General features: G+C 37.5%; 1 protein-coding gene across 33 annotated transcripts in view; it reads right to left on the reverse strand.

Annotated features, from left to right (window-relative positions):
* The window catches only part of RBFOX1 (RNA binding fox-1 homolog 1), a 1114622-nt gene that overhangs the window by 45578 nt on the left and 1045021 nt on the right, over window positions 1-24023 (reverse strand). For 30 of the 33 annotated variants that reach the window (XM_039560092.1, XM_039560085.1, XM_039560084.1 and 27 more), the window contains 2 exons: window positions 17910-17990; window positions 1385-1517 (listed from right to left, as the gene is read on the reverse strand). In XM_039560092.1, coding sequence (XP_039416026.1) covers window positions 1385-1517; window positions 17910-17990 — 214 coding nt within the window. The remainder of the gene's footprint in view (window positions 1-1384; window positions 1518-17909; window positions 17991-24023) is intronic. The other 3 variants (XM_039560097.1, XM_039560096.1, XM_039560090.1) reach the window with 1 other exon arrangement.

Here is a 24023-nt window from a genome sequence, read left to right on the forward strand (position 1 = left end):
AATCTGAATGCAGGGCATGCTAAGCTTGCTTCCTTCATCACCATGTACACATGCCTGGACTGACTCTAACTGAGAGTATGGCAACTATAGGATAACTTTGGTGGGACACCATCCTTGCCCAAAGGTTACTCAGGCAAACTTCAGAAAAGAGTCTGTTCCTCCAGTAGTAGCAATACTGTTTTGCTTAATAAACTACACAAAACACTCAAATGAAATCACAGAATACACTTTTACAAAATAACCCGGTTCTGTGGCATCATTTTTATACTAGTTTTTAGAACGCTTTATTTCTTTGAGATGATCACTCCCCAACATGAGGAATGGTCAACTTGACTTTCTTATATATCCCTGAAAACTCAGCCCAAAGGGAGCCAAGGAGCTGCTGAATGGGATTTTAGTGAGGGCAGGGAGAGATAAAGAGGGGGGGAGAGAGACAGACAGACAGATCACCTTCTCTCACTGCCTGTGCCAACCCTTCCTGATGCCTTTCCAGAAAGATCCAGCAGCTCTATAGAGATGTAGTGGCAAAACAACTTTAAGTTTTTATGACAAAATATTACTCTGGCCTGGGATCTGCTAAGTTTTTTGATTTTCTAGATTTTCCAATTTCTTAATAGCTGAAAATCTTTTGCCAGTGTTATTAGGGGTTCTAAGTATGACATGCAGCATACAAAGCCTTTCTGTGACAGCCTTTGCAGTGCTTCAGGAGAATTTGTTTCTTCTTCCTTTCCCCTAAAAATATACATAAAACCCAAACAATCTTCTGAAATAAAGAAGATTATAGAGTCTCTAGAAATTAATACTATAAACTCCTCTTCTTGGTTCCTTAGTTGGTTCCTTACTACTTGGTTTTAGTAAATGCAGATCACCGACAGTGAAATCTTAAGGCATTATTTAAGCAAACAAAACCCATGGTACTAAGAGAAGCACCCCAGATTTCTATCATGGCAAAGATGGCAACTACAAAAACTAAGCAAACTGCAATTTAAAAAAAAAAAAAAAATATATATATATATATCTATAAATACAGCACTAAGCTTTTGAGTGCAGATAACTTTCAGCAGGCGATTTGAAGAAAAAGAAGTTAACTCGATCCAACCTCCTTAATAACCAGATGTTTGCAATCATCAAAAATATACCTTTAGCCGAAACAATCTCTCTGTTCCAGAGCGCTCCGTTTGCAGGAGCATTTACATAACAATATGTGACATCTGAAATGCTTAAGGCCACCAAGCATGGCAGTACAAATTACAGTCATTTTTCAAGCCGCTGTGCGAGGCGCCGGTGCCGGGCAGGCACGACCCGCATGCAGCAGGGCCGGGAACCGTGCCCAGGCTCCCGGGATCCATGCTGAGCCAGAGGTGAGGGAAGCCGAGCTCCTTACCCGCCGTAGGCTGGAATGGGAGGAGGGGGAGCTGCTGCACGGAACGTGTTGTACACTGTGCGACCTCGGCCTCGTAGGTGGGCACCTCTGTACGCAGCAGCTGCAGTCGCAGCAGGGTAGGGAAATCCTGGCACTGCAGAGGGAAAAAAACAGAGGTTAACGCGCAATGTCCGTGTTCCGAAGCAAGCAGCGGGGTTGTGGTTATAGAAAAGCTTGCCTGTAGCTGGACGAGGGAGTCGCCAAAGTCTTTTAAGTCATCTTTTCACACAAATCTCTGCATGCAAACAGCAGGCAGCAAACTGGGAATTTGGATGGCAGTGTCATATATGGATCGGAGTTTCTCAGAAGACACTATTAAAAAGAGCGTTGACTGGTTCAGCCAACACTGCTACCAGGAGACTCCTGAGGTCCAAGTTCAGGCTCAAATTTATAATGTCAGAGATATTTGCATCACATTATTGGATCTGTCTTCTAAAGTCAGCCCTGTTTTGAGTGGGGCTGAGACATTAGAGACTTAGGTGACCTCAAGTCATCTAAATTATCCACTGGTTTTGCCAATTGAACAGAGCCTTGCTTTTGCTCAAGAGTTGATTATGAACTGGCTCTTAACTGTGCAATAATGGAAAGAGTTTTCCCTCTCTTTTCCCTTTTTTTTGGGCTTACACCACGTACATAACAGTACCTTTTATTCCTTCAAAGGCAAGACTTGCATATTTTAGGAATACATCTGAATCCAGGTAATATTCAGACCAAATAGAAATAACTTAATATATAACAAAGAAATTAACTCAGACATTTTAGTATTGTCATCGGAACTGTGAACATTAATTACCATTCCATGTGAGACTTAAAATATTTTAATCAAAAAACTGAAATCAAGAAATCAAACATTAATGCAGTATTAGAGGTTTTTGTTCTGTAAAACTTCTCTCTTGAGAAGTTCTGTAAAACATCTCTTGATAACTTTTTAATTGAACGAATAATAATAAAACATCAAAACAACAAACAAAATTTCCCACTTTGCTTTCTCTGCCAGTTTTTTTAAGCAGTACTTTGTACATATATTGCGTCTCAACATTACAACAGGTATTTCTTGAATGAATCCATCAGTGAGACAGATAAAAATCAAATCCAGCTCTGTTGGCACTCAGCTTACATCAGATGTACTTCACTGTGTTGAATTTTTTTTTTCAATATGTAAATAAAGAAATGAAACAAACATTGCTTAGCAAAGCTCTAATAAAAAGCAAGCAAATGGAAATACTGATGTATAAAAAATTTCAAATCTGAAATATGCATTTATTTCAGTCTTCATTGAGCATCAAATTTTAAAGAAGCCTTGAACCTTGAAAAAAAGAAAATGAAAAAATTCACAACTTTTAGGCCTTTCTGGCTGAACATGTGAAGGCAAACACTGTAATTATGGTGATTTCTCTATTACTGCCTTTCTGCTGTAGCTTTGGGGCTTTGCTAGGTCCCTCACACTGACAAAAAGGTTACACAGTAATTCTGCTAAGATTTACATGTCTGTGATACAACATAAACCAATCTTATGGCAATACAAATAAATTAGATCTGTCTCAGAGAGTAAAAATACCATATTTTATAAGGAATATGAAATGAATGTGTCAAAATCAGAGAGATGAACTTGCAGAACTTGATATTCTGTTGATAACTCTGCAAGCAACTGCATTTAAGAATTCTTAAAAGAATTGTACTGGAAAACATCTCTCTTAAGGAAAAACAACATATACAATGTATATGTGAAATTTGGATGCTGTAAGTACTTTGTATATTCAATAAGATTGAGTATGGACTGGTGTAAATACAGTAGTGACAGAATTATGACCTTCTGTTGGAACCACTTAACTGTTGTCCTTTTCCTTTCCAAGTATACAGCCTTGTATAAAAAATAATGCAATTTGCAAAGGAAAATGCACAAGATAAATTTACATAATGTTCAAAGAAACTAAAGACCTACACACTCCCTCCAGTCTTACAACTTTTCTTTGGGCATCCAGCTTTTGCTCCTTCCCAAACAGAGTTATTGGACTAGATGGAGAACTGATCTAATCCAGTCCAGTTATCTTTGTGTAAGTGATGTTCAGCTGTAGTCTGCCTGCCATAGAAAAATCACTCCTTTCCAACTAATAGGCATTTCTAGAAGTTTCTCCAATAAATTGATAGTCAATTTGTGTCTTAAAAAAACAAAAATGAAACTAAATAAATAAAAAGAAACAAACCCAACAAACCAGTGCTGAGAAGAGTTTGCTTAGGCAAATGGACTTGAGAGAATGGCCAGGAAAAATTGGTATCTGAAATGGTGGACATGTCAAATGATAAACTATAGTCTTTAGGAACACTCTTAAACTGTCAAAATTAAGAGAGATTTCTCTGACCTAAATAGCAATTACGAAAAAAAAAAAAATTCAGTCTTACAACCTCAGAGTTTCTTCACTTGCATCTGTAGCTTTCTAACTATTGATAGAAAACAGACTTCCACGAGAAGAACAGAAGTGGTAGAGAAAATCCAGCTAACCCCAAAACAGCCTAAGCTCAAGCAAAGTAAGATATGAAATACCATCCTGGGCTTGCAAGACATGGCCTGGAAAGCCCTGCCCAGAGATCTGTTACCGTAATTAATTCCTTGTAATGAACACCTACATTTGGCAATAGTTACAGCAGTTGTCCTAAGCAATCTTTTTGCAGTAAAATGTTCTGTTGAAATTAATTCCCAACTAACTCCTGCATACAGCCACACCCCTCACACGTGTGGGAAGACTGGGCCTATCTCTTGGTTTCTGGAAGAAATGAATAAATATAAGTCTAATTAAAACCAACTGGAATTGCTGGGAGACACTGAGGATATGCCTCTGTGAAAGAATGAACTTCTAATGTGGCGAACATTTTTTCCTTTGAATTGTACCATTCAATCCAGCTTTCATACAGACATATTAAAATATATATTTTGCAACAATTGAGCATTTATCCTAAATTCTCTTTATTCTTCACAGTCACAGTCACACTTTGGAAAGAATTACAAGGTGGGTCACTGACCTTAAATCTCTGACAGTGAATGCTTTCCCCAAAAAAAGTCACTGGAAAAGCAGAGCACCCCATCAATGATTGAGTCAAAAATAATTTTTTTTAAAAGAGTTACATTTTGATGAGAAAAAAGGCCTTCTCTTAACAAAAGAGGAGAAAGAGGAAGAAAACTGAGATAGCAGGGAGAGTCACTTAGGCCGTAAGAGTTTACCAAATCCAAGACCTGTATGGGAGGCTCAGTCATGGGAGATGCTAAGACAAGATAGTGATTTTTTTCATCATTTTCAAAGGATCTGCAACACAAAGGATGAGTTGGAATGAGAAGCCTGAAGTAATGTAATTGTTTTGCTACGCTTGCCTTGCATTGTTCTCTCAATAAAGTCACAGAGCATAAAATGTCTAAAGTAAAACAAAGCACTAAAAAACTTGAAGATGCAATTAGTAGAAGGCAGAGCAGTGATTGGCAGTTCTGTCATGAAGAGGATCAGACATGATGGAAACTAAACATGGGACTAAGAGTAGCCTTGCAAGGTCTTACAATCAAGTGAGGTCTAACAGTTGAGTTTATGTATAACAGAATCTTATCCATCCCAAAAATTGCTTTGGGTCCATCTGAAAATCAGAGTATCTGAAAACACATTTCTATTGTCAGGTAGTAATGTCAGAGATTAAGGTAAGAGGTAAAATAATCAACAGATTTTGTCGCCCTGGATTTGAGTTCAGAAAAAACCCCATTATGCTCCTTCAGTCCAGCTGAGAAATCAGATAGGTAGGAATATGTAATAACCACAGAATTTATTTTGCTACCAACTTTTTAATATCCTCACCCCAAAATAACCAGCACAAGTGGCAGCATTAGAACACAACTGAAGAATGGACTTCATAAAAAGAGTTTTATGAAAAGAGCTGTCCCATCAGGAAGCATTAAATGCTATTAACCAGTCCCAAAAGTAATGAATATAGTAGCCAGGAGGGGTAGGGGTTTTAATGACTTACAGTTTGTAGGTCAACCTTCCTTAGTGCCTCAGTGCCAAACTGCTGAAACTCAGTCAGTGAAAATGCTATTATAATGGGGTTGAAAATATGTTTGACTCTCAGCAGGGAAGCATCTGAGCCCACTTCTAAGCAAAAGTAGCTTAAATTCATCAAAGTAATTTGATGACTGGAATTCTTCTGATCTGTGACAGAGAAAAGGCAGATTTCTCCAAGTGCACATTGATGATGGAAGGTGATAACATGAGGTTATAAAGACTTTTCTAAGGACAATATATAATCAAACATCAAGCCATTGAAAACAATTTACATTTTCATCTAATGGCCCCATCCATTCTATATTCATTCAGCTATTCAAATATGAATGAGACTACAACAGCAACCACAAAACTCAGTTCCTACAGTCACTCTGCAATTTTACTTTTTCAAATTAAAAAAATTAGAGTATAAATAATATGCTGTAGAAATCCTTGGCTTTGCTCAATATAATTATCCAAAATACTACAAATCATCTACTATAGCCTAAATGAAAATAAAATTTTAAAATAAAATTATTACAATGAATATTGTCTACAAATTTTTCTCTTCTTACACTTTGTAAACATGGAATCACTGTCAGGAACTTCAGTTTAGATCTCAAATATGAAATATGGCCAGCAAATTGCCACATTTAAGCAAATAAAAAGGCTTTTGGAATTAACATGTTACCATGGATTCATGGTAGTATATCAGCAAAATATAGGTAACAAATGATTTTACAGAAAAAGCAAATATGAGCATAAGGAAGAAAAACTTAATCTTTGAGTTCACAGATGAAGTTTAATCAAACGTTAATTTGTCCCAGAAGATGTAATATGAGCATTTGTTTTACTAATTTTTCATTGAATGAACATGACAGGGAGGTGCACTTTGTAGGCACCATATCTCAACACAGGCCTGGGAAAACAAAGACTGAAAGAACAATGAAAAGCTTGAGTTCTCAAACAGAGGAATATAACCTGGCAAAAAATACTTAAGGGTTATACACTGCGTATTAAAGTTTTAAAGCTTTGGGATAGATGAAAGAGCAGCAGATGCAAAAAACAACAGGGGGCAGATTTTGTATCAAAGACATAAAAATATACAGCCACTTTAATGGGCAATTATTCTTCACATTTGTGCTGCGGTTTGAATTTGTATGAGGGTGCCATATGCCCCAAGAAAGGTGTGCCATCAAAATAGATGAGCAGATCTACCTCTCATCACTCCTAATCTCTCCTCCTCTGCACAGAGTAGCAGGTCATCTGCCACCAAGAGTTTGCAAATGTTTTATGGTGAAGAATTTTAATGTTACATCGTGTTTGAATCAGTTTATCGCTAATTTACTGCGGCGCAGTTTAACTGCTAGAAAGACAGGGAGACACATTTACATTATTCCCATGGTTCAGGAGGAACCCCGTTGAGGAAACACAATAAATTAAAAACAAAGAGAAATAATGGGTAGCATGCTGAGAAAGGCTAAGCAGAATAATCTATATGATATTATCTGAGATTTCAGGAACAGAATCAGCAGTTTATCCCAATGTGTGCTGTGTTTTCCCTTCACTGTAATAGTAATAAGTATTATTAAGTGACATTCTTTGAAAGAATTATAAACACTGTGCTAAAGAGGATTTGTGCATTTAAATACACAGACCAAAGCACGCTGCAAGCAAAATGTAAGCTCTGTTAACACAGATTTTAACATGAAAAGGTATTTAAATGACATATAAATATATGTACATAAACACACTTCAAATTCAGGGTAAAAAAAAAAATCTTTAGAAAGTTCACAGTGTTTAAAATTAGCAGGCTGAAAATACATTTCTCCACCTGTCACTGTTGTGAGATGATTTTCCCTGGGTTCTAGTTGTGAATTAACTGCATTCAAAGTAAATTTCCCATACACATCAAACACAGTCACAACTGGTCACTTCTACTTCTTTCTTTCACAAGCTATTTATTTTTTGAACCATACTTAAAATCATGGAATTATTATTTCCTTACTATTGTAGAAAAATACATGCCAGTATAATACACTGTTGTTTAGGAATGAATAAATCTGTACTTTGGAGAAACCCCTACTTATAGGACATTCTCATTTGAAATGCATTAAAAAGGAAAACAAAAATCTCTAATTAATGTACAAGTCTAATCACCATTCTCCACATGGAAGAGTAATTTTTCACTGTTCATTTGCTCAGTGTAATCTCAAAACTGACATAACAGAAAAAGCAATGGCCTATAAATCTGCTCTCATTTGTTTCTTTAATATTCATATTCCATTGAACTACAGCTGCTTGTTGCTGCAGTCTATTACAACATGCAAAACTGTCGATAAAAATATTATGAAAGGCAAGATGTGTTTCTTCATGGCTCTGTGTGCCATTTATTTGGAAAAAAATAACAACAAATGACTCATGGATTGTCCCTTAGTTTGCTGCACGCTGGGCGATTAGTGATTAATTACCTTACTGCAAATTGACATGGCACAAGGAAATTGACACAGCTCTGATTAATTAACTTTTTTATGCAAGACAGTTACTTACAAAACACTGCACACTGTAATTGAATCCCTTTACACAACACTACTGCATTAAGTTTCCCATCAAATCCAAATTAGCACCAAATTTCACATAAATTTGGTGAAACTTTTTATACTGACATATCAGTAAACATTTCTAGAAAGGGACAGACAACTGCTTTAAAAAACTGCCTTCAAATATTTCAGCCTCAGACATGGGAAGAATCATATTTTTAGATTTTTCCATACCAAACTGTAATCAAATGCACACAAAAAACCATCACCTAAATATTTCAGTAAAAAGCTACCTACCATTTAATGTGCTTATCCCTATGTTAAATTATAGCGAGACACTTAACTGTTCAAACAAAACACTTCATTTGGTTATCGTAAAGTTGCTCTCAGATCTAATTGATCTATTATTTCAATGACTTCCATATACTGTCTCCTTTGCAACTATTTAAAGTCCATATGGAACTATTCTTTTTGTTTCATCTCTTCTCATGTACCAATAAACAATCCACTATTGGTTTCAATATATATTGAATGCTACCATGATATGCCATTCATTTATAACCTTCTGAGCAAAATCTTGACACCCCAGCCTAGAAAGTGTCTCATCTTCCTGCCTAAGCTTTTTCCCTGTGACTGGTCACTGGCACAGGTGCCCAGAGGGGCTGTAGGATCTCCATCCTTGGAGATATTCCCAAGCTGTTTGAGCGTGGTCCTGGATAGCCTGCTCGAGGCTCTGCTGCTGGAGCAGGGGGTGGACAACATGGTCTCCAGAGCTCCTTCCAACCTCAGCCACTCAGATTCAGTCATTTGGTGATTCTGCGGTTATCAGAAGTTCCCTTATACCTCATCTTCTTTAACTGGCACATGCAGCCGCCTGACATCACCCTAACACATCAAGGGGTTTCCAAGAACAAACAGAAGAAAATGGAGGACATGAAGGGATACAAAGGAACAGCTAAGATGACTGAATACTCTTTTGTAAAGCTATGTAATGACAACAACATACGCCTTTGAATTTAAAAAAAAGCTCTGAGTGGTGGTTAAATTACTTATGATGTACTGAAAATCAAAATGAGAGTACTGCATAGCTGAAATTACAAATAGTTGAGGTACAAGGAATAGTTGGCTTTTCACAAAAGAAATGACTAACAAAGAAGAAAAAGCTCAGGAGGTAAAAACAAAGCACCCAGGCCATAAAGGAAAAGAAACAGTAGAGATCAGAGAAGACACGTTTGATCTTAAATTAAAGAACAATCTTCAAATATAGATGATCAAAGTGATCAATATCTTGTCTAGTGTTCCCAGTTATTGGACAGCTATACGTTTCAAGCAAATGGAAGAAATCCCGTGTCTAACAAAGCACCATTTCCGAGACAAAGGAAAAAGGCCATGGTTGTGGAAAGCTGGATGAAGAGTAGCACTGCTATAAAGAGATGACAAAAATTAGTGATTTGAGTTTTTATGAAAGTCAGTTATTTAGTGACAAGAAATACTGTTTGGATCATACAAGGATTCCTAAAGCTCAACAAAATTATTAAACTGTAAAAAGAGCATTGTCAGAATCCATTGGGAACAATTTAGGCAGGAAGTAATAGAGGAAAAACCCAGCTGTTAACCTAATCCAAACCATAATGGAAAAATTGCCAAAACAAAGAATTGCACCTGCAAAGTCATATTGATACTAAAAATGTAAATTTCTAAAAAGCACTTACTATCTGTGAAATTCAGGTTGAATTTTGCTGTACACAGCATGGTTCTGAGAGCCATGATTCAATAACAGCCATCACAAAATAGTGACACTAAGGTGTGCCTTTATTTGAAACCAAATCTTACAGGCTAAACTGAAAAGCACAAAATTAAGAGTTGGCTATCTGACAGACAGGATGATTTGAGATGTACAGTCAACACTGTGTGTCTGGTACTAAGAATGAGTGACACAGCAGAGGTGCAAGGCCAGGGAGACTTTGGAAGGCGGCATCCAGGACTGTGCACAAAGGGGTCTGATGTACAACTGCATCACAGAACACGATGCAAAATAATATTGAATGTAATTCTCACTATGTAAATACAGTGTACATAGAAAATGCAATTACTAAATGTAATTCTCAGTGTTTATCTGCCTCCTGAGAGGACTAAGTCCAAACAATCCTATTGCCCTACATAATGGGTTAGCCACAAGTGCTGCCAGTGGCCAAGTGCTGTGTGTCCACCAAGAGCAGGACACCAAGGGGAGGCACCCGAGTTCCCAACTGTCCCTGGCCACGCACAATTTTTATTATTTGAACTAAAGGACAGAGACGCTCCCCACAACTCACTATATTTCCAGCCATCTCCCCCTGTCCACGTGTAGGGTTGTGCATAAGTGGAAAAAAACTCAGTGACACAATTCAGGACGTGTCTCTCTTTCCGAAACTCCTAAGCCTGCTAGTTCAGACACACTGCTCCAGCACTGAACAGATCAACAGAGGAATGAGGGTAAACAGCAAGGCCCTTAAAAACATTTGTGGGAGTGAAATGAAAGCCATGTTTATAGATTTTGGACACGTACAATATATCTTAGTGATGACTTATAAGTCACCATTTAAAATATGGATAGACAGGAGGTAAAACAAGAGTTATCCTGAAAATAGTTACAGAAAGACAATGCATACTGATATAGAACATAAAAAATGTTGTAGGAATAATTCCAGGCAACACTACTAAAAAAAAACAAATCCCCAAAGAGGTCCACTTTACAGTTAAAAACAGGATGATACTTAAATGAAGAACATAATGCAATATATGAATACAGTTTTACTTAATTTTTAAAAATTTTGTACTATTTTTATCTTACTTGAAAATCAGTGGTGTTATCCTGCATCAAAGCAAGGCCCAACACAATGGTCCAGAACAGTGTTTAAAAACCTTCTAAAGACATTTCAACATGAGACGACATCAATATTTCTCTACACTTTTATACATCGGGGAGGGAATTAGGGAAAGCCATTCCCTTCCTACTTACTACTGGTATCTTCTTTCTTCAAGCCTTCATCTGAACCCCCTGTATTTAACATACAAACAGGAAGGGCACTTGGCACATTTTTCCTGGTTACTGCTGGGTGATTCTCTTCATAAATAAAGGCACTTAATTCAGGAAGTGCATCAAAAGATAGTTTGACCCCTAAATGTTCAGTAATAAGGTGTTTGCAGCCTGGAAATGATATGTGTGATTGCTCTTCCCAGATGTATGGACATTTCCCTTTGGCAGGAGTTTTGCACCCTCAGTCAGGAATTGCAGCCCTACAATGGTTAATTTGGTTCAATCACAGCCTCCTTTGCAGGACTGCTCTGTTTCCTATGAAGCAGTAAAAAGCAGACAAAACCACCAACGTGTAAATACAATCCACTGATGTATATTTCATTAGTGATGAAGTGACCTGCCATCCCAATTCACCTTAAGAGAAAACAGACCAATTAAAAATTTAGTTTGCAGAACCTTCCTACATTCAATTCAGAAATACTGTAGTGCCGGCAAATTATTTATACCATATAAATACTCATCTTTTAAACCATTCCTGACCCATATTCTAATTCGAATTGGCAAGCCTACCAAACAGTTAAATTAAGAAAAACTACAACAATAAAATCAGAACAAATGAATCATTGATGTCATTGCAATATATGTCCATTTGGATTGAATGAGGTCAGTCATGAGTGACATACAAAACCCAGAGAAGGATACACCAAGTGCCAGGAGCACCTACCCTGCAGCTGCTTGGAGCGTCAGCAAACTACCATCATTACAGTATAATTTTCAGGTAATTACATGTGTGCAACAGATTAAACCTGACAAAATCAACGGAATCAAGGTTTCTAAACCAAATGCTTCGACTAATGATTTGTCTCAGAAGCGCACTTTGAATCACCTTTTGAAAATTTCTATTTTCCCTGTGTAATTTTCTTGGTATTGAAAATATCCCAGAACATAATAGAAATGTCAAAGGTCTTCCTTCAATCCATTAAGAATGCCACAGGAAAATAAAACCTGGAATGTCTTCACTGAAACAAGAAACATGAAAATGGTTTCATACAGCAGTTTTTAGGTGGTTTACTAATATTCCTGAGCCAAGTAACCTACTTCTAAAGCAAGGACATACTGCACAGACAGGTTTGACTTAATTTTCATTTCTGTATCACAATGAGTCCTCAAATACAGTAAATCCTACTATTGGATGTGGTCTTTATAAATATAAAATGTGTATTTATGATTTTCCTTATTTATTCTATAAGCAAGATCCTGAACCATCCTCCATCTATGAATTAAAACACCCACAGGAAAAAAAAAAATCTTTTTTAAACTAGGACATCTGCCTGCTATATGTAAGTGGTGATATTTTTAACAGAGAACAAAATTCCCATATCATGAAATTAATACTTTATGCTTGTGCCATAGATTTTTCTTCTCTCCTAGCACATAATGCCTGGAATAGTAGGAATATGGGGATAATTTTGGAACATATCTAATGTCTCCTCTGAAGGAATGAAGCATGTTTTCCTGATTAAAAAAAACCCAAAAAAACAAACTCTAGCATTAAAAATATTTCTTGTCAAAAATATTACTGGACCAAAGGTTTCCAGGGAATTTTCCAAAAGAAGTGCCTTCCCACCTTTCAAAAACATCTCATCTTTGCCTTGTTGTTTCCTGGTTGCTCATAAGCTAAAATCCCAGGGTAACATAGTTTATTGTTTTAATATCTGTCTGACGCAAAGCAAAAGTATTCTCTGGTGAGTGCTTATCTGTCACATGTACTTCTGTGAAAGGAATATCAAGACAAATAAGATGTTCTTATATGGGCATATCATGGGATTATGAGTTTGGCACTGACTGAATTCTGTTTAAAAATAGTTGAAACAATAAATACAAAAAAACATCTACACTGATATTTTGAGGATGCATGCTTGAAGAGCATTGGGTTTTAAATATTTTAATTATAAGGGGTTTATGCTATGTTAGCATGAATAGAAAATTAGCACTCAAGTCCATAAATGGGACAAACAAGATGAGAGGAAATCATATTCATAATTTAAACAGTTAAAACAATAAAATTCTATTCCAATGGTACAATAGACTGTGAACTTACTTAGGATTAATTAAACTCAATGTAATGGCATTTTCTATATTGAAATGAATAACCAGTGATCTGGAAATTCATTTAGACCATTAGGTTAATTACAGAAACTGATGGAAGTTTTATCAGACAATTACAATTAAAGAACACGAACAATGTGGGACAGATTTATAAGCATTTGTACCACCTCAATCATTTTTGCTGAATTCCACCACCACTTCTTCCAAAACTGTAATCAATATATCAATTAAAAAATGGGCCATCAACTTCATTTGACCTTGAGTATGATAAAATAAAACTAATTAGTATCGGATTTCTGCATTTTCATATTTTTCTTCTTTTACTTCTATCACTTGATTGCAGTAAGAAAGATTTATTTAGGAGCTGATAAGCAGGCTTACTGAAGATGAAACAACTCTAACGTTTAGGGAATCTAAGCCAAAAGTGACTTCAGTTTAAAATGTACTCATTGAAGTCAAGGCAAAATTCTCTTTTATGGGCAGGCTAAACATTAGGGAAATAGAGGTGTTCATCTGCACATCATTCTGAACAAAGGCATGTAGAAAATTAAAATATTTTACCACACATGTGAGCTACTCATGTAGCTAAAATGAACTGTCCCTTCAATATGTACTCAGAAAAACCCACTAGTAGCTACACACTCACTTGGAGCTAAAATAAAGCCTAAAAGTTTCAGAGATCAGAGTGCTGATTTAAAGAGTAAAAAATATTTAGCTGCCTTTGAACTTCCCTTTAAATTTTAAATTCCATCTCTCTCCCATTACCCTCCATGGGGCCTGGGTAGGCACAGATGGACATTCCTGAGGAATGGGATGCACAGCTTTAGCCTACTGCCTCACCACACCAGCAAGGGCTGGGTGAGCTCAGGAATGCTGGGAGCCAGTCCAGAGCACAAGGATTTCTACGGGAAATGCATCTCCTCTTCCATACCCTGCCACAAAGGACAGAGAGATTATCAGTGAAACAGAGCCAGGCACATGCTGGGAAGACAAGGGACAACAAACTTGACTTGCAACGAGAGAGGTTTCCACTATCAGGACCTTCAGTCACTGGAACAGATGAGCCCATAAGGGTGCACAATCTCCATCCTTAGAGGTGCCCTGGTGCACCCTGGTCCTTCCAACCAGAATTACTTTACAATTCTACAACTTCGTATCTTCTTCCTTCCATGCTTTGCTCTCATGAGCTTCTACTTCATTCACATTTTCAGGCACTTCTACATTATAGAAAAATGGGGGAAATAGGCACAAAACAATTTTTAAAAGTTACTGCATAAATTCAGATTTGTATTTTTGCCTTTTTGAACCATACATACCCAGCTGTGGTACTGTCCTTGGCAGAACAGTGATACAGACATTCAGGAACAGAACCTTTTTCTTCTTTTGAATCTTCCTTTCGTCCAGCAGCAGGGTCTTAGTATTCTCATGGATCCTACTACTGTGTGGCATCAATTTGGAAAAGTTCCAAAGTTATTCTTGATACATTTCTTATTTACCAGTAGATACAAATTTCTTCAGGACTTTAAAATTCCCTGTGGAAGCAACTATTCTAAAGAAGTGAGGGCAAAAAGAGACTGTCAGTTACGTGCAGCCAAACTGTTTCATTTACTTTCAGAGATGTCCTGGGCCTCTAGGAAGATTCCAGTGAGTGCTGACTCACGGGGATTTGGTGAACTCCAGTCATTCCTTGCTGGATGTAACTCCTTTCAATACTTGTCTGCAGTCTGCATTACGGTAGTGATGAAGGATTTAACTGAAAGCTGTTGTATCAGTTCTGCCCTGGAGATGCCAATCCTATGGGAATCTACAGCAGCCAAGGTTGCCTGCCTGGATGTTCTGGCTGTGGTTGTCAAAGGACCTGTCCCACCCAGGGATGGGAACACATTGGCATGCTGAAACTCTGCTCTCTACATGACAAATGATCTATTCCAACAATAGATGTGCAAATGAAAAACTGATCCAGGTCCCATCTTCTCCTTCAGCATAAGAGAACAGATGAGGCATGAGAGACTATTGCTGCTGATTTGTTCCACTGCTTGCAGGAGAAACAGCTCATTTCTTTCTGTATTATGCGAAGGGCCAGAAGTGATGGAAGGAAGCAGAACCACGTTCCCATCTCCTGACATATTCAGAGGTGTAACTAATCATTGTGCTGGGAAATGTACAGTGTGATACATAAAATATATCCTGGAGAAATAAAATACCAGAAGGGAAGGAGGAGCTCCAAGAATTGCAGTCTGCTTTCTGCAGAGCCAATGGGTAAAGGTGCTCAGAGTCATTAGAGGCTACCAGTGGCCAGTACAAATACAAACCAAAAAAGTTCAGTGAGAAGCCAAGCTAGCCAAATTAAGAAAAATACATCTTACAACCATGTTTCAGTCCATCATACATTATAACTCAGGAGCAAAAGAGGAAAAGTTAGACAACACTTTGAAAAATGGAGACTACCCTCTTCCAAATATCTGAAAATTCCTAAATGCCATTAGCACATAGTGAACTTCAGGTATCTCAGATGGCTTTAGAAAAATCTCAGCAGACTCTTTCCCTTCTGTTAAAACAATTACAAATTGAAAACCTCTTAATTCTTACACTGTAAGCAGTTCTAAAATATCACACAGTTACAATATCAGCAGTAACAGAATAAACGATTAACAAATTATTCAAAAAGGAAGGCTGCAATATTGTTGCCTACATGGCATGATAATAGTACAAGTATTCATCTCCTAGACACTAATGTTGACTTTTCAGTTATAATTTCAATATTACAAATGTGCACAAAAATGGAATATAGAAGATCTTTAAACTAATAAAAGAAATGAGACGAAAGTCAGCCTTTATTTCTATTCACTTCTAGTGGAATTTCCTAAAGAAATGAAGCTATTTTACATCTTTATTGAAAGTTTTGTAATAAGGAGAAATAAAAAACCTAATTACAATATTTAGTAATTGTAGTAATTTTGGGTTTATTAGGAGTTGTGACCCTGAGGGGGAAACTGCATTTTGGCAAGATGAAATTCTATAGATAATAAAAGAAAAATCATGACTTGCAAACACACAGATTCAACAAAAGTGTAGTAATTTCTACTGTGAGGGCTACCAGCAATGTCTGTTATGAAACTGTGTATTACACATTGCCCAGTGGGAGGCAGATAAGCAAAGCCTGTTTATTTATGCATTTGGCAGAATTGAAAACAAACAGGTGTTTGTTAGGATATCATTATTCAAGGAGCACCACTGCAAAATAAGATTTTTCAACGGGACTGACTCAGGGGACATAAAGGAAACAGTGAAGTCCAGGGCTCAGCTTGCTCACAGGGTCTCTTTAGGGAGTCAATATTAGTGGAAATATCATCTGACAGAAACAGCAATCCCAGAAATAAAATTCCTGGGGTACCACTCAGTGAGGCAATAGGAGCAACAGGTTAAACTTATGAAAAGCTTTCAAAGAAAAGCAATTTTCAGAAAATTATAACCAACACTGCCCCCTCTTCTCTAAAAGAAGTTCCCTAATAGTGAGATGAGTGAAATGTTTGGATCATTTTCTAGGAAAACGATTGTCAGTCAAAAAGGAGGAGAGCTCTTAAAATGTCCAAAAGGGAGCACTAATTTAAACTGTAAGTACTTCATATCTCTGTGTTACTAAAAAAGTAAAAATACCCCACTTCTAGGGAAAGGTGACATACCAGAAAATATTCTTGGAGCACCTGGAAGCAAATGCAGACTTAACTGACAATTTAATTTGCAATTTAAAACACTTGATACATTTGGTTAGCTCACTATGCATTTGTAGACTCCAGACTCCTGATCCCATATGTATCTGCAGCTGCAGCTCTAGGGATGCCATTGATAACGTTTGACATAAGAGAACTACGTGACTGTAGAGATGATCGCTATGGAACTCTTTTGTCCTCATTCCTGGTTTTAATCTAAAGTAATAATTATGTTAGTAGTCTAGATAAGCTCTAAGAGAGTAGAATTGCATTCTAGATTGAATAAAATCTTCATAAAGAGCATACCTGATAATGTTGTTAAATCAGACCATGTATTTTCTTTACAGAGGGCTACAATGAACACAGAGCCAGGGCTGCTGGGAGCAGCAGTTACTGCTCTGCATTCAGCTCCAGGCTTCTCATCCCACTAGATGCCAGAATGAGCATCAGTGGTACCACCAATCCAATATAAAACACTCTCAGAAGAGGTTTCTGCTCAGAATTTCAGAGGACACATCTCTACTCCAAAGTTTTATACGGAAAAATGGCTGATGGCAGCATCCATCATGTCAGCTCGTCTCTGCTCTTTTTATTAGGGCAGCTTCTTATGGCTCAAAATGCCCCCTTTCATACAGGCTGCTCCTTTTGCAAAAAAAGACTTCATATCTATTTGCTTCCTGACCCAATCAAATGGTGGCATGATAACAGGAGTTTTGTGTATTAAATCACAGTTGTGAGCAGGACAGAAGAAGAAACACAACATCTTCTACATGAAATGCAGAGCACACAACAGTACTGGATTCCAAAAACTGTCACTGTTACTGTAGAACTTTTGACCATTTTTGTACAACATCGCAATATAGGCAATTTTTTTTCCTTTTTTCTTTTTTTTTAAAATAAAATATATTTTGAGAATAAAGATACAACTGAAAACACTGAATTATCTGTTGACATTACTTACATAAGTTTATAAACACCACATTTACTTGAACAAGAACTGTTGGGAAAGTTGACATTTTTAGGGGGCTTAATTCACATTAATGTGCTTTTGTCACAAAACAGAACAAAAAACGAGCCATAACACTAGCTTACTTGTGGATGTGTATACTAGTGAACTGGGGGCACTGTACACGGGAGATCCCTCCTGGTTTGCCTGGCACAGCAGCACCCTGCCTACAAGAAAGAGAGAGAGAGTGGTATCTGGTTTCGGAACACTTCAACTAAACCTCAGTTTGCATCTCAAAACAGATATAAAGTCACAACCGGAGCAGTGCACTGAACCAGGGGCGCTTTTTGTCCTTTGGCTTCAAAGCAGAAAGAGCCCAAATAAACACAGTTTGACACTGGAGAAAGCAGAACACAGGCATGCCCCAAACACCATCAGCGCCGCTACCCCGCGGGAACCGGCACCTCGCCCAGCTGCTCCCTCTCACCCTGTTTCTCCCAACATCTGCTGCCCGTGGGAGCACCCACCCACCCACCCTCCCCACCCGGCTGCTGCTTCCTCAGCTCCCTGGCCCTGGCTGGAATGAGGCTCCTCAAGCCAACACAGCAGGAAAATCATGTGCAGCATTCCCAGGACAGGCCAGGTATGAGCTGGGTTACATCACTCCCATTATCACTAAGTGATCACTGACACATCTGAATTCAGTATTGTTTGCTCAAAGAAATGCACAAATATGAGCTACTTTCCAGTAAATAAGCTGGGTTTGGGATTAAGAACAAAACCAGATAAAACAAAATATATATTTTTTTTTTTTTTCCCAAAGGAATAAAAGTAAAAGCAATAACCAAATCCATTTAAACCAACACTTTTGCAGTGCTCATTTTGAACAAATGACACAAGTTTCAGTTTTTTTCCTTTTTTTCTTTTAAATGAACTTAAAACACCTCAGTTTTTCTTAAAATTGTATTTTAACAGTCTTGGCTGAATACAGATTGAGCATTGATCAGAGGCAGAAATAACTGCACTTTCAAACTAGGAAAGAAACTTCTGCACTTCTGGAATACAGTCCACGAGGAAAAGTGGGATATGAGACATCTGGTTTTGCAGATATATGTGCATATATCTGTATTTACACACACAGGATTTTATATACACATACACTGACATGCTTCAAGCTGTCAGGATTTTTGAATCACACAATTCAAACCCATCAAATCTACATGGAGATTCGTGAAACTTCAGACACTGTGCATTGACATGCAATGGAACAGCAGAGTCCAATGTGCTTGGAAGGACAGCATTAAGTACAAATACGTTTTCCACAGTATTGCAGGAGCAATTCTCAACTTCCATTCACCAGGCCAGAGTTCTTTGAACAAGTATTTGTAAAAAATTTCTGCCATTAACCAGTTTTTTGATTGTTGCTTGCAGCTGTCACTTGAAGGAGAAATATTGGAAATACTGGAGAGTAATAAAATAATTCTTGTAATTTATGCAATTTAACTAAGACTGTGACTACTGGAAATCTCATTAATTACTATGCTTCTAACCTTCCTAGACAATAGCATACCCTTAACTAACAGGATTTAGAGATGCTTCCTTTCTTCCAGCCATCCACGGCTAATATAAAAGATAAAACATAAAACAAGCTATTTTTCCCCCTTTGATATGTTGATATCTCTCTCAGCCTTCAGCCCTCATGTGGAAGCTGGCAAATGAACATGAACCTATTGAGATCCTAACTACAAGCAGCATTTTCAGGTTATGAAATAAAGAGGCCCCATCCACACGCTCCTTTGACCCCAGGAATGTGTATGATGGAATATGGATGAATTTAACACCACAGATGCTTTAAAACTTGAGCTACTGCAGAAGCCTGAAAATGAAAGTGAGCTGAAGACCCAGAGGCATTCATCCAGCTGAGAGAAACACATTAGGAAAATCAGTCATTTTCATTAGGTTTTAAGAGTAATACAACAATAATGACTTCAAGTATGTCTAGAAAACAGATAAAAATATTTTTAGAAATCAAAGGTTACAGTTTATTTACATTATTCACTGTAAAGCCCAGATAACACTTGGCTTCCTCCATGCTCCATAGGTATTTTCCTATTCTTTGCAGCTAAGATTCTTGTATTTCGTCTGATTTTGTCTTATACAAATCTAATTTTCCCTAGTCTAGTCATCTAATTTCTAATTAAAGTACTTCAAAACAGATGCTTTTTTCATCTGTGCTACTAGAATGTATTTAATTTCTTGCATAGAGCCTTCTAATTATATTTTGACAATCTGCCTTTGAATTTGTACATAAAATTAATACTGATAACTAAAACATTATTATTAGATTTTGTGAGAAAAAATATTGAACTTTTTAATCGACTTTAGTAAGAAAAGATTATTTCTTCTGCATCTAATTTTGGTATTAAAAATATTTAAATTGCAATTAATACAACTGAGGGAAGACTGAATTATTTACAGTAAGATCTTGGATAAACCTCAGAACACAGAAACAACCTATAAATTCCCCAATGGGGAAAAAAAGTATTACTATTCCTCCAGAACACTAAATTCTAGTGTGATGGAATAAAAGAGTTGTTTTTTGGTGGTTTTTTTTTTTAAGAAAGAGGATTTTAATATAGAGTTTTGAGAGAGCAGTGGCAGAGGGACACTGAGGGGACCAGCCTGGGGGAAGGAACACTGCAGAGACCCAGCCCTCACCCCTGGAATGCTGCCTGGCAGCACAGACAAAACCAGGCTTCCCAAGATCAAAGACTATTCCCACTCATTCTTCTCTTCCTCCACTGTTTTCTCCTCCAGCCCATGATTAAGAATGCACTGTTTGATGAGGTCCTTTGCTGAAGCACCATAGTTATTTTGAGAAATAATTACTCCAAAAATATTCAGGCTGTAAAAAAAAGTGATGTGCAGTCATTGATATTTTTAGAATACTTGAAATTCAGTTCCCAGTGGTTTCAAGATCTCTGACTAAATGCATTTTCCCTCATTTTTTCATACTTTTAAAAATAAGTTTTTTGTGTACAGTTATTTACATGATGCATACAAACTAATCTACAGAAATACCAACGTACTCGTGGTGCTGCAGAGTACTCACTGCCTCATGTAAAGTGTTTAGCCTCATGCCACAGCTAAAAAAAAATCACTGTATTTCTCAAATACTCCAAGAGCCAAGAAGGAACACCAAGGATCAACAATATGTGGACTCACCCACTAAATTATAGAGGATTTTTAAACCCCTTCTGTTAAAAATAGCTTTTAACTGGAACCACTGTGTAGCCAGCACTACAGGCAGCTTCGAAGTAAAGATCTGCAATTAGTTTAAAAGAATTTTAAAAATTAGTTGGAATCTCTTATGGTATTGTTTGAGGAAGTATAAACTGAAATAACATTTTCTGCAGAAAAAAACCACATACCATTAGCTAAAATCATGCTGTTGGTGTAAATCATGCTGTTGGATGCACAGCCTCGATTACGGGCCCAGCTCTCTCCTGCCACAGGAAGGAGATGAAACTTCTAGAAAGCTCTCCTGGCAATGGTTTAAAGGTTATATACCATGACAGAGAACCCGAGCTTACAATGCACCACCTCCCCATACACATGGCATTAGGACCTTGGCTCACGAAACAAAAGTTTGCAATTTACAGCGCTGTTACTTATTCTCCAAGAATTTGGGGGGAATTACAAAAAAGAAGAGGACACACACTACTTATTGGGGGTTTGCCCTGGAGGATAACAAAGTGAGACCCAGGGGAAAAATGTTCTCCCTCCAGCAACCCTAAGGAAGCACAGCTTCACAGAAAGCTCTTTGAAGAACTGGAGAGTGACAGTGGTGCTGAGTTCTCTACAGCATCCAACTGCTGCCTTCATGGTGAGGGTAAGCATTTTCAGTGGCAGGAGTTAATCAGCTCAATATGCAGGGCTGGTCTGTGCTGGGTTTTAGTGCACAGGTAGCCAAAATGAGTGTTTGCAATAGAGGAACTAAGTAACTTACCACATACAAGGAGATTTAGTCATGATTACATTATTCTAATCCATTGTGCTCTCAGCTTTCCAGGTAAATCAGCTGCTCTTTACACATATTCTTTTCTCTTGTGCTACCAAAAGGAGCTTCTTACTGCCTCTCACTACTAAGTATCAGTTCATCCATTTCATAATACTATTTACAAACAAAAAAATGCAAACAAAGCCACAGGAAAACGTGGATAAAAACTGAAGCTATTTGTATCTCATTTTGCCTATATTAATATAAAGTGTTATTTTAAGAGCCTAATCTAAATCTAAAAAATACATTCTTTATTGCATTCAGCGATTAATTTTTTTCATTTTCTTTTTGTCCCAGTCCAGCTGGATGATAGCCAGGGCTCCCTGAGTTAGTTCTGGTCATTCTGACCACTCTGTTCCTTTGTGCCTTTTGCAACAACTATTATTCCTAAACGCTTTGCTGTTCAGTGCATGAAGAAAACTGTAAAACTGCATCTCTCATGAACAAATCAGGAGATTTGCAAGTGTATCAAGGATCCTCATAAGCAATCCATCTCCACTCTCGATCTGCTGTTCTAAAAGTGTAATTTTATATTGGCATTTTCAGACAGAAATAGCACTATTCTTGTTGTGGTCTGAAATATTGTTCTGTGATGGATTATTTCAAAATGTCTCACAGAAATAGATCAGAAACACCTAATAAAAGGCTCCTGTTGTACAATAATAGTGTGTGTTAGCTTCTATTGTCCCTTCTGACTAGGGAATTTAAAGAGAGCCTCTACAGCCTCTCTCTTGAATACATAATAGTAGTTAAGTGCTCTCTTAGCCCTTCATTATCAATAGTCAAACTACACAGACTTAGTATGCTTTTAAATATGCTGTTAATTCAAAAGAAGTGCTCTGTGAGGGCCTTCAGTTATCTGGGATCTCGATAAATTGAATAATGTCCTTCAGATTTTAACACAACCACTCATGGATGGTTGTGTTGATACACTGGATTGTTTCATCCATTATTAACAAGGAATAAAGTAACATAACCCCAAACCACACACCTCCTTTCTTCCAATATGTTAAAAAGACAAACAAAATCTATGTTTAATCCCACCAAAGCTTATATATAGTTTCATTTACACAAGAGGGTAAGGAGGAGAATCTAAAGTAGTTGATGTCTAAAGGTGATTTTCTTAAGTCCAAACCTGTTTCTATGTTGCCTTCTGACAGCAAACCTGAAACACATTCAATTATTGAACAGCCTGGATGTGCTTGCTGCTGGTAATGAGAACCTGTGCCCTCTACCACGCTTAGGTAGCAAGTCCCTGACTCACAAATAACCTGATATACATTGTTAAAAGTAGAGGGATGGGGGGAAAAAAACCATGCCAAAAACACAGACAGTGAAGGTATGTGTCTCTAAGACATTTCCCAAGATCTCTCCATCCAAAAATTCTATTTAAGTTGCTAATTTTCCTTTCCATCACTTTTCTAAGCATAGTGGATCTTTCTTTATTATCACTCCTAGAGTGTCCCTAAAACACTCAATGAACTGAGGCACTGATTCAGGGAACAGCAGTGAATGTTACAGAAAACATAATCTGTAAACCACCCTTCCAATTATTCTTTGCTGGCCATATCATCCATTTCCCAGCTTTTGGGAAACAGACCTCTCACTCCACTTATTCATGTGCAGTATCCAGGATGCTGTCACAAACTGGGATTGGAAGGGGTCAATATCATGCAAGTAAAAATCAGAGAAGCAACAAAGTTTGCAGCTCTGACGTGAGATAATCCCCCTAATTCCCCTTCTCCCCACCTCTTCCCTCTGTAGGACAGGTAACTCATTCCACAGTAACAGGAATTACTCCTTCTCCTGCTTGCTTAAAAACACACTGTGACTGACTAGTTTCTAATTTAATTAACAAGCCAGCCTTCCCATAGACTGGCTGCATTGCAGGAAAAATTTATGTGATGTTTCCACACACAAAGTAAAGCAATTGCAGCAAACTGCCCTTTCCAAAAATAATTTAAAAGAGATTAATCATCCACAGGCATTCCTTGTCTGGTAACTAAAATGAAACTAAATTGCACAGACTCAGCTGGTGCTGGTACCAAAATCTGCAACACTCTTAGTGAGTTTACCTGTGCTCGTTACTGAACTTTTATCACTGGCATCCAAGTGTAAATCCTTGTCCACACACTGTCACCAGAAAAGTCTAAAAACTGGACAGGCACTCTATAGTCATGAAAAAAAAATGGAGTGGTAC

The sequence above is a fragment of the Corvus cornix genome, chromosome 14 (genome assembly GCF_000738735.6).
Source record: "Corvus cornix cornix isolate S_Up_H32 chromosome 14, ASM73873v5, whole genome shotgun sequence".
Lineage (NCBI taxonomy): Eukaryota > Metazoa > Chordata > Aves > Passeriformes > Corvidae > Corvus > Corvus cornix.